The following is a 16,810-nucleotide window of genomic DNA, read 5'->3' on the forward strand; positions in this document are numbered from 1 at the left end:
CAATGGCTCCACCTACATAAACAGACCTCTTTCACTGCATGAAAATGGTAGGTAAACAGAGGTGCCACTAATAATGTTAATTAAGGCTTTGCACCTGAAACAACCAAACCTTCCTTAATGTCATTTGCAACAAGTGTTTTACATAATATTTCATGTCAAAATAGCTACTATTTTAAAGAAACATCAATAATTAAATGCTAACATGACAGACTTTCTTTCACTCAGTTGTATTTAGTAGTTTTACTTTGATTCTCCAGTGCTGTAATAGAAGAATTTTTACTGCAATATGTGAAGCCTAATACATTTATGGTTTAATAATATGCCTCTCCCTGACAGTCAACCTCATCAAATACATGACAACAAAGAAAGATCAGTGTGCAGTTGGATCACGTGTTTGGCAGTGGCTACCTGCAAACATGGTACCAATGCATAATTCATTGCCCGAATGCGATCTTCATTAACCTGTGCTCTACCTTACATTGCCTGGCAATGGACATTGGAGGAGGTGGTACAAAGAGGCAGAGACAAAGGATCTCAGAGTGAATAAAAAAGATGGATGCAACAGAGATCTATGTGTTGTTCTAGGTCACAGTACCTTTCTCCGAAGTGACAGCCACATCTGAGTCACACAGCAGGTAAGGGTGAAAGAAGACAAAACAGGTGCCTGCAGGTCCACGAGAGCAGAGAGCACACGTCGGACTACCCATTCTTTAATGCACAGCAACACATAAGAGAGAGCTCCTTAAGCCTTTCATGTTTCTTATGTCTCTAAATCCCTTTTCTGTTTCTTGTTTCTGTCAGCTGATTGCTCGCTCTCACAGACGAGCACAGTGAAAGTTAATAACAGTAGACTTTATACCCTCGCTTTATGAGTTACACCCCTGTTGTAATCAAAACACGTGATGAACTAAATGGTGCCTTTGCAAGGTGTAGATACACCTAGGTTAATATTAGGCTATTTATTGTATGCAGTAACAAAAATAACAATCACTTGTTGATCAACCTGTTTGGGAGGTATGCTCATGTTTGCATCATAGGGCTTGGCTTTTAAAAAACAAATAAGGCCAATACAAAAGGTAATTTTGTTTCATGATTTTGCATCAAACACATGAAATGCACTTGCTCAAAAAATATAAAAACCGAGGCATCTTCAGAAACTACAGCAGGTGCAGCTTCTAATTGACGTTGTTGCATCTTTACCACTAGATGTCACCGTCAACCCAAGTTAAACTCCAATGGGGGAAACTCCAGTGTCAAATAAATCGTCCTGTACACCAGGGGTGTGCCGTGACTTTTACACGAAGGCAAACAGTGAGGACCCCACCTCCAATATAAACAAACAAACAAGCAAACAAACTTTCCTTCAATCTTCCACTCTGGACCTCATTAAAACATACCATTCTGACAGCCTCTTGCTGCCCACTTTCTGGATGTCTACTCCTTTCTGTACTTCTGAGGAAGAATTGCTTATGTACTTATGTGTTTATAATCTAAAAATCTACTATTAGTTGACAATGATAAGTGGTGAAATTTAAAAAGCAAACAAACAATAACAAGAACAACATTTACTTTAGCAAAAGTGTCAATAAAGCATAAAGAAAACACCTCACTATGCATAAATATGTATTATTGGCAAATTTTACATAAAGTATCAAAAGTATTTATTCTACAGAATCAGAACATCAGTGTGGGTAATTTCTATTACTGCTGTAGACACGTTTCATTCTGTTTATTCCACAGTAGTACATCACATGTTTGTAATGTAGCTGTCCGATCCCGTGTAGCTGTAATGTGAGAGTCACGTGTTTCTAAAAAAACAAACAAACCCATAAACAAATACAGCTTTTAATTGGGCCAGAAACACAGAAATATCTTTGAAAAGTATATTAAAAATATTTAATATAGACTGTGTGATGTTGTTACATGTCAATATCAACTGCGGGATTCAAATATTTTTGGAAAATTAAGGTGGCCTATAACCAGCTGTATCAAAACAGCTGGTTAAACGTTGTACATTCGGGAAACTGAGTAATTTCTCTGGTAATTTGAAATTGTTGGTGGAACCTGAATCTCTTTAACTTTCTTGTTTTTTTTAAACTCGACATGTTAGGAGCTCTTCTCTCTGTCATTTAAGGTTTCATTACTAACAGGCTAAACAAGCTTTTAAAGTCACAATGGAATACCTCTGCCATACAAATGAGTTATCAACACAAATCATTTCATTCATATTGTAAAATTTGAACAACCAATGAAAACTGCAGGCAAAAATCACCTGCTGATTGTTTGTAGAAAACAACACTGACGCATTTAATAAAATGGTAATCAATCCCATAAATAGATACCATGAAAAGATAGTTATTGTCATTAACAGTCAACATACTTCTTCCTAGTTATTCTCTTTCCTTTTAAATCTCCTCTGCATTTGAACAAAACCATTTGACTCACTGAATTCAGGCATATCATGGACTAGTGAGTTCTAGTATATGATTACACTGACTCACAGTGATCTTCTTTTACTGTATATGGGCATGATTGACCATTCAAGAGGTCTGGCTGAAACAACACTACAACACACTACCAGATGTGACATTGCTTTTGGCATGTGGCACTGTTGCAAGGGTAGCATCAGGTGTAATATACCTTAATATTTTCATTATGTCCTCCTCCCTCCAGTGGTTTTGTTCAATCTTTTCTAGACAGGCGAGAAACTGTGCTAGTTTGCAACAGAAATATTAGTCAGTTAAGGTATTATTTGTAGTTTTTATTATTCAAATTAATCACCATCACCCTAATGAGCATGTCCAGCTGCTAAAGCTACCCATAGCTCAGATACTTTTGACTTGAGGGAAGAAATTGCACTAAAAGCTACAAAAGAGCAGAAGGACCATGGACCATTTATCAGTTAACCTTATTATATAGTCACGCACAACTTGAAAATTATTACTTTTAAAAACAGGATTTGCTGACTTCTATATAAGTATAGTACACTCCTGCTCTTTTTTGTAAGCCATCAAGTGACCCGAGGCATGGCACCCATGATGGTTTGGCCTAGAGGAAGTCATAGTTCAAAGGTCAGGAGGTGGAATGTGACAGGCAATGGTAATGTAATGACTAAAAAAAATAATCTGATATAGATATGTGATATATGTCTTTGTTGTTGAATAAAAACATAAATAATTTGCATAGAAATTAAAAAGGACTTAAAACACAGTGTTCATGTTGCAGAATTTTTAAAAAAAAATTACACAGTTCCAACAATTTGGTATTTAAAAACTACAGCAGCGAAGTGTAGAGTACGAAAATGAAATCAAGCAGACCGTAACTACTGTTTCTGTCAAAAATGACACTATAAAATGTCCATAGACACAATTGTATGGAGGGCCACAAGTGCCAAAATGAATGAACTAAATATATCATTAACTATTTAAATAAATATGTAATTAATTAATTAAATCTATAAATAATGAATTGAAGCTCAAAGAGTTGCATTTAAAACATTTTATAAATAATTGATTTCCAATTTTAATTCATCAAGGGCACATTTAATTATTTAGTAATGTATTTAATTGAATTAATTTGGCAGTCCTGGCCCTCCATACTTTTTGACATTAACTTTGTCTCTGCAAATGCATTTGACATATATTGTTCTTAAATGTTTTGCACTTGTCTATAGTGATGAGGGAAGATGAACTTTGTGGCACAATGCTGATCTTTGGTTGCATGTTTTGGTAGTGTGTTGCTATCTCCTGTAGGTTATAGTGGCAGGGTGACATGGGGCAGATTAGGGGTGACACTGGCTAAATGTTTGCAGATGAGGGTTCCCAATATTTAATCACCATGGTAACAAGGGTCACCAGGATGGGCCAATGGGCCAACTAGCCCAGGGGTATTATGGGGCAAGATGTTTATTTCAGAATCAGATTGTGGGTATGAATGTGTGCATGAGGAAGCTGTTTGTGTGTGCATGTGTGCATGTGTGTGCATGTGTGTGCCCTCAATTGTCCCTTGACCACATGCCTGAGGGAAAAGTGTGCTTGGTCAGTGCTCTTCTAAACTTCACTTAACACGACCTCCTCCCCCCCGAACCTCAGCATAATAATCCACACAGTCGTAGTCTTGGCAGGATGAGGTGAGTGGACACTTCCTAATGGCCAACAACGCAGTCATTTTAGTGCTGTGTGCACATTCCCGTGGTCCAGTAGTAGCCATGGCAGGCATACACAACATAAGCTGGCTAGTTCACTGTCCTCATGGGAAATATACTTCTCACTGAATAACATTTGGTATGATATTGCACAAAGACAGAATAACAAGCCACATGCCACCTCAGCGCAGAGAGCAGGCTCCAAAATTACATCACAGAGCTGCACAGAGGTCTTGAGAATGCCACATACTCACCAAAAGGCATTACAGGTTGGGAGGAGGTCACATTTAAAAAATTACTCTCGCTAACATGGATTGAGCGTTTTTTAAAGATGTCTAGTAACAGGCACTTTGCAGATATGTTAAAGTGCACATACAAGTCCCACTCACCTGCTATTCAAACCTCCTGTTTGCAAAAAGGTAGCAAATCAGAAGAAACGTACCTTTTTTTTTCAAACAGTGAGTAGTGGCCCCGAGGGACATCGGGGCCACTACTATAAAGATAAATAAGGTTTAATGTAAAGAGTGAATCAGATTGCAACAGAGTCCAAGGATTATGTCCATCTGAAAATAAGAATAAAAGGTCCCTTTTTTGCCAAAAAATGTAGTTAGCACCTTTTAATAACAGGAGAGTTTAAACCAGCATTTAATCCACCAAGCATTTTTGCTAGTCTCAGTTTCACCATTTTCATCCCACATCAGTTTATAGTCAAAATCAAGCTTGTGTAAAAACTCTCTGTATCTAATTTTAATAATTTTTTTTTTAAAAGGAAGAAAGTTTAAAAAAAGGATTTTTCATACTGTTTTGACTGGACGTGCTAAGAAAAGCAGTGAGGTCACTAAAAGGAGGTTATTTTTTACAATGTCATTCGCCCACACTTTGTGTTCAGCCGGGTGGTTTTATTGTCTTTTCAACTCTATTTTCATCCTACCAGTACAAAACAGTTCTTTTTAGGCTCCCCCTCACCCTTTTTGCAGTTGGGTTTATACAGTAAAATAATACGCCTATATGGCGATAAGGTAGATCTGTGAATGTTTCACTGTTCAGAAGAGTTCAAATAAACCTGCTTTATATCCATTTAGGAAATTCCACAAAAGCGTTGTGGGCAGGAATACCACAAGTCTTCAGGGAACACCAGAGCAGAATATTTCCCGGAATTTTGGGGGCCTGTACACCCACAGCAACAGCAGCGATGGCGGTTCGTTTTGAGTCAGAGCGCAGCTCTTTTTTGAGATATCACAGGTAGCAGAGCTTGTTTGTCTCCCTGACTGTGACTCTCTAGAGGATCAGAAATTAAATCCAGTAAGCGGAGAGAAGGAGACAAGGCAGGAGTATCGGGTGCAGGGTAGGGAAAATACAGGAGATGAGAAAAAGTGCATTTTTTAAATGGTGAATAATTTGTACGCCCTGACATGATGCTGTGCAGGACCACTTCCTGTGGCTCAGGTTTCAGTGTGTAAATGTGCTATGGGGGGAGGGTCTGCTTCCTGAGCTTTTTGCGGGGGTTATGGAAAAAGTTGGGAACAAAATGCAGCAAGTTGAGGATTTTCTTAAAGATCAAAAAAAGCTTTATTGTAGATTTATAACGGAGTGCAGTGGGGATAAACTGACACGGAGAAATTACACCCCCTTTCCAAAAAAGCTTTGGAGAGACAGCATTTATTTATTTATTTTTAAAAAGAGGTTTTATACACCAAATGTAGACAATATGAATAACAAAGATCAAGAAGTTTTAACAGTGTGGATCAGTATTATAACAGTATTTAAGCTTCTTTACCTGCATATTTTTCATGTATGAGATAAAATGAGGATTTATACCTTAGTCCATGCAGGTGCTGATTACTTATGTGTGGCCTCGGGAAGTGTTAGCCACTTCTAAGCCAAACAACCTTGTTCAGACATTATGTTTTCCTTCCCTCTGTACATTCACACCAGCCCACCCTTTAATAGGAGAGTTGATATCCCAGCGGTGCCTTTCCTAATAACCCGTGTTTACCTTAAAGCTACAGAGCCAGGATTTAACAACGGTCACAGTCTGTTATTGCGTAAGACTGTTCCTCTCAGGTGTCCCACCTTTTTATTTTGATCAATTCTTTGCTTTATCCTTTTAATTTTGTTAAATTAATTTGCCTCTCTTCATTAATTTCCTTCTTTTTCTATCTTCTTCTCTTTATGCTTTGCTGTGTGCATGTGTGTGTCCAGCTTAGGGCTTGGCAGCGTCTGCTCTGAGGTTTCTGTGGCTGCAGGTAGCGGACCTGTTCACTTAAACACTGTACCTCTAATGTACTCCAGATGATCCAACTATTTATAACTCACACGCACACACACACAACTTTACTCTCGCCTGTTGTAATCCCACCGCTTGGATTTTTACTATGCCATCATTCCTTGAGATGAGTTTGTTCGAAACACACGCACATACAAACACACACTGTCTTTGCATTTTACTCTACTTTTAGTCTCAGGACCTTTTGCCACCTCTTTTTAAGAGGCGGTGTTACTTTACACTTTTCCTGTTGGTATGCCATGACTAGAGTTTACCCATGTGTGTCTAAGAGAGAGTGTGTGTGTGTGTGTGTGTGGAGAAAGAGAGTGGGTGGGTGGGTGGGGGGGTGTTTGAAAGTTGGCACTTACCTTTACCAGGCAGCCGGGGGAACAGAATTATGAGGCATTTAGGCCAGTTTTACTGGACTTGAAAAAACATGCAAATAGGTCATATGACACCAACCTCCAGGCTTATAAAATCACAGAAAAGGGGGAAAAAAGAGGCAGAGACAGAAAAACAACAGTCAGAAGAGCAAAATTACAATACTAAACTAATACTGAACAGAGGAAAACACACACACACAGAGATTCAGAGCACAATTGGCTAAAAAATGCTGGCCCACAATAATCATTGCATCAGCAAGACTTTGTTTTCATGCAGTCCCTGAATCGTTCTCTTTATCTCGCTGTGGTTTTATTCCTTTCACCTACATTCTCCAGCTTTGTGCGCACACACACAAATTTCTAGCCAGCAAATACAGAGGCATGACGGGTGTTTTTGTGTTTGTGCATGCCAGTAAACAAAGTGAGGAGAAAAGGAAGGAGTTTGAGTAAGACGAGGAAATGAGAGCACAGAGAGAGAGAGAGATGATTTGATGATAAAAGGAGTAAGCAAAGGAGCGAATATGACCAAGAGGAGGGAGGAGTGGGGTGGGTGGAGGGGATTTGGGCTGGGAAAGAGGGAGCCGGAGAGAGCTGGAAAGACAGAAACAGACCACCTCAAAGTAATGAGAGAGAGACCGAGGAGATAGAAATATAGAAAAGTGGGGAAAGAAACCAAGAGAGACCACCCCACAGTGAACACCAGCGGGAACACTGTGCAGATTTTAAAATCTTATTTCTCTCCCAGCACAGCTCTCCTTAGACCAACACCCGAAGCAGGAGTCGATCTTACTGCCAAGCCATCCCTCACTCTGCCCTTCTGCATGTGTGCGCGCACATACTGACTCATGACAGGGCCCCCAGAACGCTAGTAAACCACGGCTGTGCTCTGCTTATTGCCTGCAACAAGGAAAAGCTCGAAAACTTTATATAAGACGGGATGATGCAATACTCTGTTGCGCATCAGAAAAGCCTCAGTTACTGTGAACAGAGTTGAAACTATCATCTCTGCTATTAACGCAGCCAGGAAACATGCATTTCCCCTGCAGAAAGCCACAATCCCATCTGTGTGAATGGCCCCATGTGGTGTCAGACAATTCCCTCTCTCTGTGGAAATAACACACAACGTGTTGTGCTTGAACTGGGCCTTTTCCATACTGATAGTCCACAGATCTGTGCATGATAAGAAACCACTGTGGTTTTCTAAGGTAAACACATGAAGCCCCTTTAACCTTCATCAACAGACACCCCCCGCCACCACCACCAAAGTTCCCCATTAAACATTTGGAAAGCTTAAATCCAATAAAGGATCTTTGTATAGGGTGCAGTAAATTAAGTTAGGACAAAGAGCCTATATGTTTGAATGAGTCGCGCTGCTCTTTGATAAAGAGCCTATGTTTATACTGGTAAAGCGGGGCCACTGTGATATTGTCTGGTATGTGGAGAGTTATAAGAGGCTTATGTTTAACTCAGCCTGAAAGATAAACAGCCTTGGGCAAGAGAGCTGAGAGGACGCGTATACTTTTTTTTCCCTCTTGAGTTTTCTTCTTCTTTTGCTTTTTCTCACTGCTTTATCAGCGTGTTCATTTTCCACCTCCCACTGTAATCCAGCCTCCATCTCTCTTGCTGTCCTCATACTCTGTGCTGCATTTGACAAGTATTAGAGAACTCAGTGGGGCATTTTGTGGAGGTGAATGTGGTGGCCCGTGGTCCAGCTGGGGGTCACAGCATTCTGGGGACGGGGTCAGTTTGAGAGGTCACAGGTCAGCACTGATGGGTGCAGTTGGCACCGACCTCAGGGAACGTGTGCGAATTAGAGCTCATTATATTAACGGTTTCTACCCTGACTTCCTGTCACTCTCTGTTCCTGTACCATTAAAACAACAATGCTGTCATTATTAATTCAGGCATTAAAAAACAAAAACAAATACAATATAGAATCAAAGATGTTGTGGCATTTAGACTTTAAACCATTTTATAGATTGGATGCAACTACTTTTATAATATAACTCAACAGCATCTCGTCGTCCTGCCAGATAGGATTTGGTTATTTTTCTCTCTTCTGAATTCAGAGACATTGTCACATCACGACAAGGAAACTTATATTCTTTTGCAAAATAAATAAATAAACAGAAAAAAACTGAGTTCCAATTTGACTTGATGCATGCTTATTTGACTTAGATGAATGCATTTTTTAAATAACAAATACATGGGAAAATATTAAGAAGGTTTTATTATTCTTTCAGTCTGCTCTCCTTGACAAGATTCACAGTATTGTGCAAAACTCTTGATCCAACCTTCATTTCTTTATATTTTACAATGAAAATGGGAAATAGACGCAACAGTTTTTTAAAATATGTGAAAACATATATAGAAGCTATGCAGTTTATAAGACACAAACAGTTTGAAAGGCAATATTCGGTATGACCATCTTTATTTTTCAACACAGTCTGACCTCTCTTAGGAAGCCTTTCTTCTCATTTCTTGTCATAGTCTTCAGGAATACTTCTCTAGGCTCTCTTTTTTGATGTTTCTGCCTTTAGTTCTGTTCTCTGTCAGGATGATCCCACACTGCTCTAAAAATGTAGAGGTCCAGGATCCGGGAATACCAATACATTTTGTTTTCTATCTATATGCTCTATATGATCTTATTGCATTAGCACCTGTGTTTGGGATCAATCCCAAACAGAAAAATTGTAGCCAATCAAACACTTTCCAAATGATTTTGCATGGTGGATCGAAATCTGTCGATACGTTTCTGTGATCCTAATTCTATCAGTTTGGCAAAATCTCCAAAACCACTGGCTGAATTGCAGCCACAAACCATGGCACAACCTCCACCATTTTTTTCAGATGGCTGACACTCACTGTCGTACCTCTGTGCGGACGTCCTCCATTTCTGATGAAGCTTCTTTGCTAAGCTGTGTGTTGTGTGAAGACAAAATGCTGGCTCATCCCTTGAGTTAGGTGCCTGAATGATTCATCAGTCAGTGTTAAGTGGCTTAACAAACAAATAAACATTGCTCTGAAAATGGTAAGGTGCAGGAACTGGACTAAAAATGAGTGAAAAGGCAGCCAATGTCCACAGACAAACTTTGAAAGACCTTCAGAAAGCCTGAAGACCTACTGCTCAAGACCACTTTAAAGATTACAACAAAGTCTGGCTCAGAGGAGGAGGGCAACTCTAAAGCAACAATAAATCTAAAAATGCTCATGACTGCTCTTATATAGCAAAAACCAAAGAAGTGTATGGACTCTATTTTTGTCCAGTTTACTGATATATTACATCACTGACCAGCTGACATGGAGGGTTGGAGTGATACTCAAAGCACTATTTGTTTAATTTCACTTCAGAGAGTCAGAGAATGCTATGCAGACCTTAATTTGAGCTATATGACGGAAACGCAGCACAGCACAAGTAAAAAAGAAACTCCAGCATACACACACATACATATATACACCTACGCGCACACACACACACGCTAACTGCCTCAGGTTGCGATGAAACACAGATAATTAGCTCTAATGGAAACCAGACTTACAAATCGAGTCGCCCCCCCCTCCGTCTGTCTCACCCAACTTCCTCCCCCTCCACCTTGTCTTTTTGTGGTGTTGAGGGTTAATGTAAACCAGGGCTTGTTACCCCATAATGGGGAACTTCACAGAGAGATGGGAAGTGAAGGAGACACAACACTAAAAAAAGTAAAGAGAGACAAGTAAACCACTGTTAAACAACCTGGTCTTGCTTTCCATGTATAGCAGTCAGAAATCCACGTTTGGAAAGATTTACAGCTCCTGGCGTTACTAAAGTACACACAGGCCTGCACCTTTGGCTTTTAGATCAGTTTAAGGACTGCAAGCTCAAAGCGAGGAGATATAAACGGTGATTAATGAGTGAGAGAGAGAGCGAGTGCGTGTGTGTGTGTCAGTATTCAAAGAGCCTATAAATCATAGCACACTTAAAACTAGAGAGCCAGATGCCTTCACACTGATAACAAGCGGTCATCCCATTACTTTCAAACATCAAAGTCGAGCAGGAGCTGAGGTTCAGAAGCCCCCCCCTCCCGATTCGTTTCTCCCTCTCTCTCCTTCTCTGTGTGAAATGTATTTCCCTGTTTAGTAGGCGTGAGAAATCTCCCTCTGTGTGTGTATAACCTATATGTGTTTGTGTGCACGTGTGTTTTGAAGCCTCAGAGGTGACATTCCTCTGTGTCAGAGCAACAGCCTCAAGTTTAAGATAACACGTCCACGGTGATCTAAGGGTGGGAATTGATTCCCCCCGGTGGCTGGCGAGGGCTTCAGGTCAGCGCAGATGGCTTTACCTTCCGCACGCAACCCATGATGCAAAAACACGACGATGCTCCCATCATCATCTCTTAACAACCCTACAGAGAGACAGAGAACTCCCTTAAGTGAGTCATGAATGACATCGGTGTGTTTCATCTCAAAGTGATATCCCTGTTGCACTCATAAAATAGCCTAATCCTACTTTATTTTATGGGAAATAGTAGCCTTGAAGCATTCAGTCAGGACTTATATGTGGTAGATAAGGCATCAGCCAATGAGATACTTCCCATGTAGTCTTCTTGTCTTAATATAATCTAGTCCTTCCTTTCTTGACTTTAATGGTGTGTAACAGCCCAGATGCTGATTTGGTATTTGGACATATCACATTCAGCATTTAGGTGGAAAGATTATTTCTGTCCAAACCTGTGGCAAAGCATCCAAAAAATACAATAATAATTAAAAAAAGAAAATTATTCCTTTTCACATAATTTGAAAGTTGTTTTTTGGGTTTTTATTATTTAACAGCTACATGGAGTTTTATCAGTTAATCCCGTTTACTGTTTGGGCCAATTTTATCAGCTCTTTTGTTGTTAAGTAGAAATACTCTGATAATCCAATGTGTTTTATGTGAAATATAACTTGTTGGTATTTGTAAATTCCATCCAGCCTATTCTGTTTGCATTTTCACCTCTCTCCACCCCATTAATCTGTCAAACCTCTCTGGGTATAACTGCTGCAGCACCTGCAGGAGACTCCCATGCTGACCTGCAGCTCAGAGGACATCTGGGAATATCATGCATGCCTCCCACAGCTCCAGATTCACCTTGTTCAAACAGACCATTGGCTAATTATGGCTTTCCCAGATCCCCAAGCTCAAGAAATCACTACAAAATAAGCCACTGGTATGAGATGTTTTCTTTTGCCCCCCCTCCACTGTAGTTTGGTTACATGGGGATTCAACATCAACCAAGAAAATAAGCTCTCTACAAAGACTCAAAGTACAAAGACCATGAGAAATGAATATGTTTCCCAAAAAACAAACAAATAAAAAACATTTCTTAAAAAAAAAGTGGCATTTATTCTTCTGCGTAAAAACAGAGGCCTCTAAATTCAGCTGATGGGCATGAAATTTCTTTGCCTCTAGTTAGACCTTTAAGGAATATCCAGACCAGAAGAATGTAAGATACTTTCATAATTTTATTTAAGATATTACCAAATATTTACAACACTCAAAATGCAAAGACTCTAGATCCATTTGGAATTCTGTGATACTGCAAAAATAAATAACCTTTATTTGAGATGGGGGGAGGAAGAAATTTCAGACCTGTGTAGAAAAATAAATACAAAATACTTCATTTTCTGTGAAGCGGTGTCACAGGGAATGTGGAATGATCTGTCATCTTTCTCTCGTGTTTCAAAACAGAGCCGTTTGTCAGTTTTTTTTTTCTTTACAACATTCATAGTCGCAGTGGTCTTTCTTTCTTCATATCCGTCCTGTCTGTCCTAAGTGCTCCCTTGCAAACATTTCAGTCCGTGCAAAGGGAAATATGAAAAAAGCTGCTTTCCTCTGAGGCCTGAAGCACAGCAGCCAAGACTGGGGCCCAGGTGTGTTTGGCCCATTTTAGTCTGTCTGATCCACTGGTTCCTCAGTCTGAGTAATCTGTGAAAGAAATACTCTGGTTAAAACAAGTGAAAACAAGAAATGAATGACATTTCGTGCTGGCCATGTATGTAAATGAAAAAACCTGGTTGTGGGCTTAGGTGAAGAAAATACACATGAAGCGTGGATTTCATAGAAGAAATGCTATGTCTATTTCTTTGTAGCTATAAGATGATATCAGAATTCCATGTTTTCGGGGATAACCATGGCCTATTGGCGCATAATTAAGTTGTAGTTGACATTTCTTTCATAATGAAATTAATCAAGCCTAATGAATATTAGAGGAAGTTTAAAAGAGTGAGACAGAAAAAATACAGCAACCTACTGGAGGATTATACATGACTATATTAATTTGTTTATCTTGGGCCTGTGCGTAAAATGCGCATAACCGGAACATTTTGGCACGGCTCGAGTTCCTGCTGGATGAAAAGTGAAAGGAGCTCAACCTACCGTACTGTGCCACCAAGAGCAGCTCTGCTAGTGGGACGTAGTCGACAAGGACCACGCGCCCCCCATCCTCCAGACTGAGAAGGCATAGCTCAGACGCTCGTGCGCCACGTAGCTGCAGCTGGTCCCTCGCGCGTCCAGCTCGTCGCTTTGTAGAACTTGGCAAAGGAAGTCGATGTACCGCGCTGCCAGCTTCAGGGTCTGGATCTTGCTGAGTTTGTCCGACGGCAGGGTGGGAATGATTTTACGTAACGACGTGAATGCCTCGTTGAGGGACTGCGTCCTTTGGCGCTCGCGGATGTTGGCCATCACGCGCTGCGTCTGCAGGTCGTCGAATGAGCGCGCGGGGCTACTGCTGGCCTCGCTGCCGCCGCTCCCGGTGCTGCCTCCTCCTCCGTCTACACTCTTCCTGCATTTCTTTTTCACCGGACCGGGGCTCTCCACGTCCGCTTCCTCCTCTTCGTCCGTACTCCTCCGCGCCGTCCGCCTCTTCCTCGCGCCTCTCCGCGGCAGCTGTCGGTCGGTCTCCTCCTCACTGTTGCCAGCGCTGTCCATTGGGGAGGAGTCGTCTTCCCGCATTGTCTTTTCAGAAAAGTTTTCTGTGTCCTGCGTCACGAATCCCTGACTCAAATCCACTGAAGCGGTCACAACATCAACAAACACGAGAGGTAACAGGAGCGTGGCCCGCGTTTGGGTGTGAGCTGGTATTACGGTAAATCTCGTGCGCCACAGAATGCGAGAGGTGTCTGCCAGACTGGGACGACCCGAGCTCTTATAGCGGGGAGCAGGCAGGAGGATTTTGGGGCTTGCTGTGATTGGGTGGGGAGGGCTGTAACATAATACCGCAGAAAAGGAGAGTTCTTGCTATAATATTAGGAATTAAGAGATGGAGTGTTTTTTTATTCGAGACTGGAAGGATGTAGTGGGGGCGGTGTTTGCTATTGGATCATGTAGCTTTGTGCAAACACTGTAAGACCTGTCTTAGAGATAAATTATTTGTCTCTGCTCCACCGCAATTTATTTCTTCCCCAAAAGCACAATGACCCCCCCCCCTCCACCGCATTTATTACAGATTACACAGATCAAGAAAGATAATTATTGTTTTTATTATTATTATTTATTTATTTTTATTTATTTTATTTTTTTTTTACATTGAATTAGAGCAGACCTCATTAAATGTCCAGGCTCTCTTTTGCTCAGTCTTACATAAAGACATGTTGTTGTTGTTTTCCTGTGTTATTTATTATTTAGTTTCAGGGTCGGATTTTTTTTTAAGTATGAATAGCAGGTTTTGTTGTTTTTCCAGATCTGCTGCACAGACTTTATCCACTGTTTGCGTCACTGACAATAAAACTTACAAATGGAAATCGCCCAGCAGTTTTACCGCTGTGTCATCGTGTGTGGAAATTTCATGCTTTTCCCCTCTTGCTGAAAATAATTCAAAGCCACTGACACACAGCAGAACTCTTCCTCTAGTTTTAAACATTAAAGTGTTTCTGTGCAGGCGTTTGAGAAGGGAGCAGTGATCAGGCCCACTGAAAAACACAGGAGGCTGTCACAGCAGGAGGTCGCTGCTCCAGTAGACCTGTGTGTTTATTTTCCCGTCAACGGCCTCGCGGTTGAGGTATGCACTTAAAGGGTCTGACTCCCGCAGGGATCTCGGCACCGCGGCTCAGGTTTAAAAGACGGCCCGTCACAGGGAGCTCTCAGGGCGGATCCGTGCTCACAGCAGGGACGCTGAAAGGCGGTGTTCGGCTGGAGCACAACGCAAATACCGGACGTGATAAAGATGGACCGAGGAGAGAGGAAAAAAGCCCTTCGAAATACGCACACATGACCACCCAGCACAGTGGCCTGCTCTGCTGTGATCTAATATCCCAGTCCAGAAACAAAAAAATACGTCTTCATGTGGTTGAAACTAGACCTGGCAACTTCTTGGAGGTGGTCTGTGGTGTGAATGGCCCACCAAGAAGCCTCACTTGTGATGAGGAAGGATGACACAAGAGGACCACAGAGGGCCCAGCCCCGCTATCTTGTGGAGACACTGTCCCCCAGCGCTAAACAGCTCTGCCTCTTCCATCAATCCAGGACTGAAAGAGGGCATCTGGTGTGGGTGGTGTTTTTTGTCACTCAGTTTACCTTCATCTCACCTCCATGAATAACTCAATTTACACCTTAGTGACAAAGATAATCTGCAGTTTCATGCCGTGATCCCTGGATTTGTGATTCAGATCCACCTTTAAAGTCTTTTGAGGATATTTGGCCTTCAAGGAGAAAACAATCCTGATTCACGTGCTCTCGCTTTCTGAGTGAGGAAAACCTCGACTTGCTTTTTTTTTTTTTTTTTGCCACACCCTTAAAATTGGCCAGGTGAGGCGCGCGCCTCGGTAGCTCTCCACGGTGCTGAAAACCACACACAGCTTCCGAGCTGCATAACAACAACCATAAAATGCTGACATTCATGTATATCTCCTCTTAACGGATTTATTAAATGCGACAATGTAAATATGTTTTGATCCAACACATTATGGTCTTATTAAGTTTAGCAAGGTGAGTCAAAATTAAATTTCACGTTGCTTTCTTTGTCGTGGTAGTCCAAGCAAACAACACAAACATGACCATAGCGGTTACTTTTATTTTCAAGCAACATCGATTCACATGCAACTAATGATATCTTGGTTCTCACTGACCTAGTGAGCTTTCTCCAACGATGTATGTGTTTTTACAGCCACAAAAAATCTGACATTTCTTAACAGAATCCCTCTTGTTGGTCCATACACGGCCTGAAAGGTACATATGAAAGTCAGCTGCTCATCTATGTCCGTGTCATTGGTGGGTTGAGTGGCGTTTTCAGTCTAGTTCAGTCTGCCATAGATAAAGCTGAGCTGTTCTGTCTCAGGTGTTCTCCAGCAGGTCCATCATGAAGGAGATGTAGACGATGGCCAGACGCAGCGTCTCGATACGGGACAGCCTCTTCTCGTATGCGAATGTGGGAACTTTTCTCCTTAGTTCATCAAACGCCTCATTCAGACTGAACATTCGCTTTCTCTCCCGCACATTGGCCGCCTGCCGCTGGACCACCGTGATGATCCTCCTCCGCTTGGCCTTCGTGTTCCCCCGGGCCCCGCGGCTGTAGTATCTCGGCGAGCCCATCCCTACCTGAGCAGTGCGCACACCGTCCTCCGCTTCCCGGCTCCAGGAAGGCTCGTTTAACTGCCTTTGGCTGATTGGACAGGATGGAGCATCATCCACCTGCTGCTTTGGTGCTAAAGCATATTTGTGGGGATACTCCATAAGATTAATGTTCATCACCGTGGAGTCAATAAATCGGCCCTGCATTTCCATCTTAAATGAGCTGCAGTTTGAGAGAAAGTCTCTCTTTTATTTTTCTGCCGTTCAGTTAAGAAACTGACTCCAATCAAAGCTCTCAGACGGACTAAAGTCGTTCACCAGACACAGAATCCAAAGCACCCAATCAAGTAAATCCAACTTTCTCCAAATCCGGTCAGTGCGCTACAGGGTTAGATCCTATTTGGCTCAAGTCCAAGAGCTTCTTCCTGCTGTTTTAATAAGTCGCCTATACCACCTCACAGCGCGACATCTTTCATGTCCCTCTTGCTCTAAAT

General features: G+C 41.5%; 2 protein-coding genes across 2 annotated transcripts; both read right to left on the minus strand.

The window, feature by feature from the left end:
- Nucleotides 1-12,256: 12,256 nt before the first annotated feature.
- On the minus strand, nucleotides 12,257-13,936 carry twist1a (twist family bHLH transcription factor 1a). The gene is made up of 2 exons (XM_031756913.2): nucleotides 13,188-13,936; nucleotides 12,257-12,737 (listed from the first exon to the last, which is right to left on the minus strand). Exon 1 carries the CDS (start codon nucleotides 13,761-13,763, stop codon nucleotides 13,215-13,217), a length of 549 nt encoding a protein of 182 aa, XP_031612773.1. The 5' UTR covers nucleotides 13,764-13,936; the 3' UTR covers nucleotides 12,257-12,737; nucleotides 13,188-13,214.
- A 2,034-nt stretch (nucleotides 13,937-15,970) lies between these two features.
- Nucleotides 15,971-16,488, minus strand: LOC116333646 (fer3-like protein). The gene has a single exon (XM_031756881.2). It carries the CDS (start codon nucleotides 16,476-16,478, stop codon nucleotides 16,080-16,082), a length of 399 nt encoding a protein of 132 aa, XP_031612741.2. The 5' UTR covers nucleotides 16,479-16,488; the 3' UTR covers nucleotides 15,971-16,079.
- Between the last annotated feature and the right edge of the window lie 322 nt (nucleotides 16,489-16,810).

This window comes from Oreochromis aureus, linkage group 22, assembly GCF_013358895.1.
Source record: "Oreochromis aureus strain Israel breed Guangdong linkage group 22, ZZ_aureus, whole genome shotgun sequence".
NCBI classification, from domain to species: domain Eukaryota; kingdom Metazoa; phylum Chordata; class Actinopteri; order Cichliformes; family Cichlidae; genus Oreochromis; species Oreochromis aureus.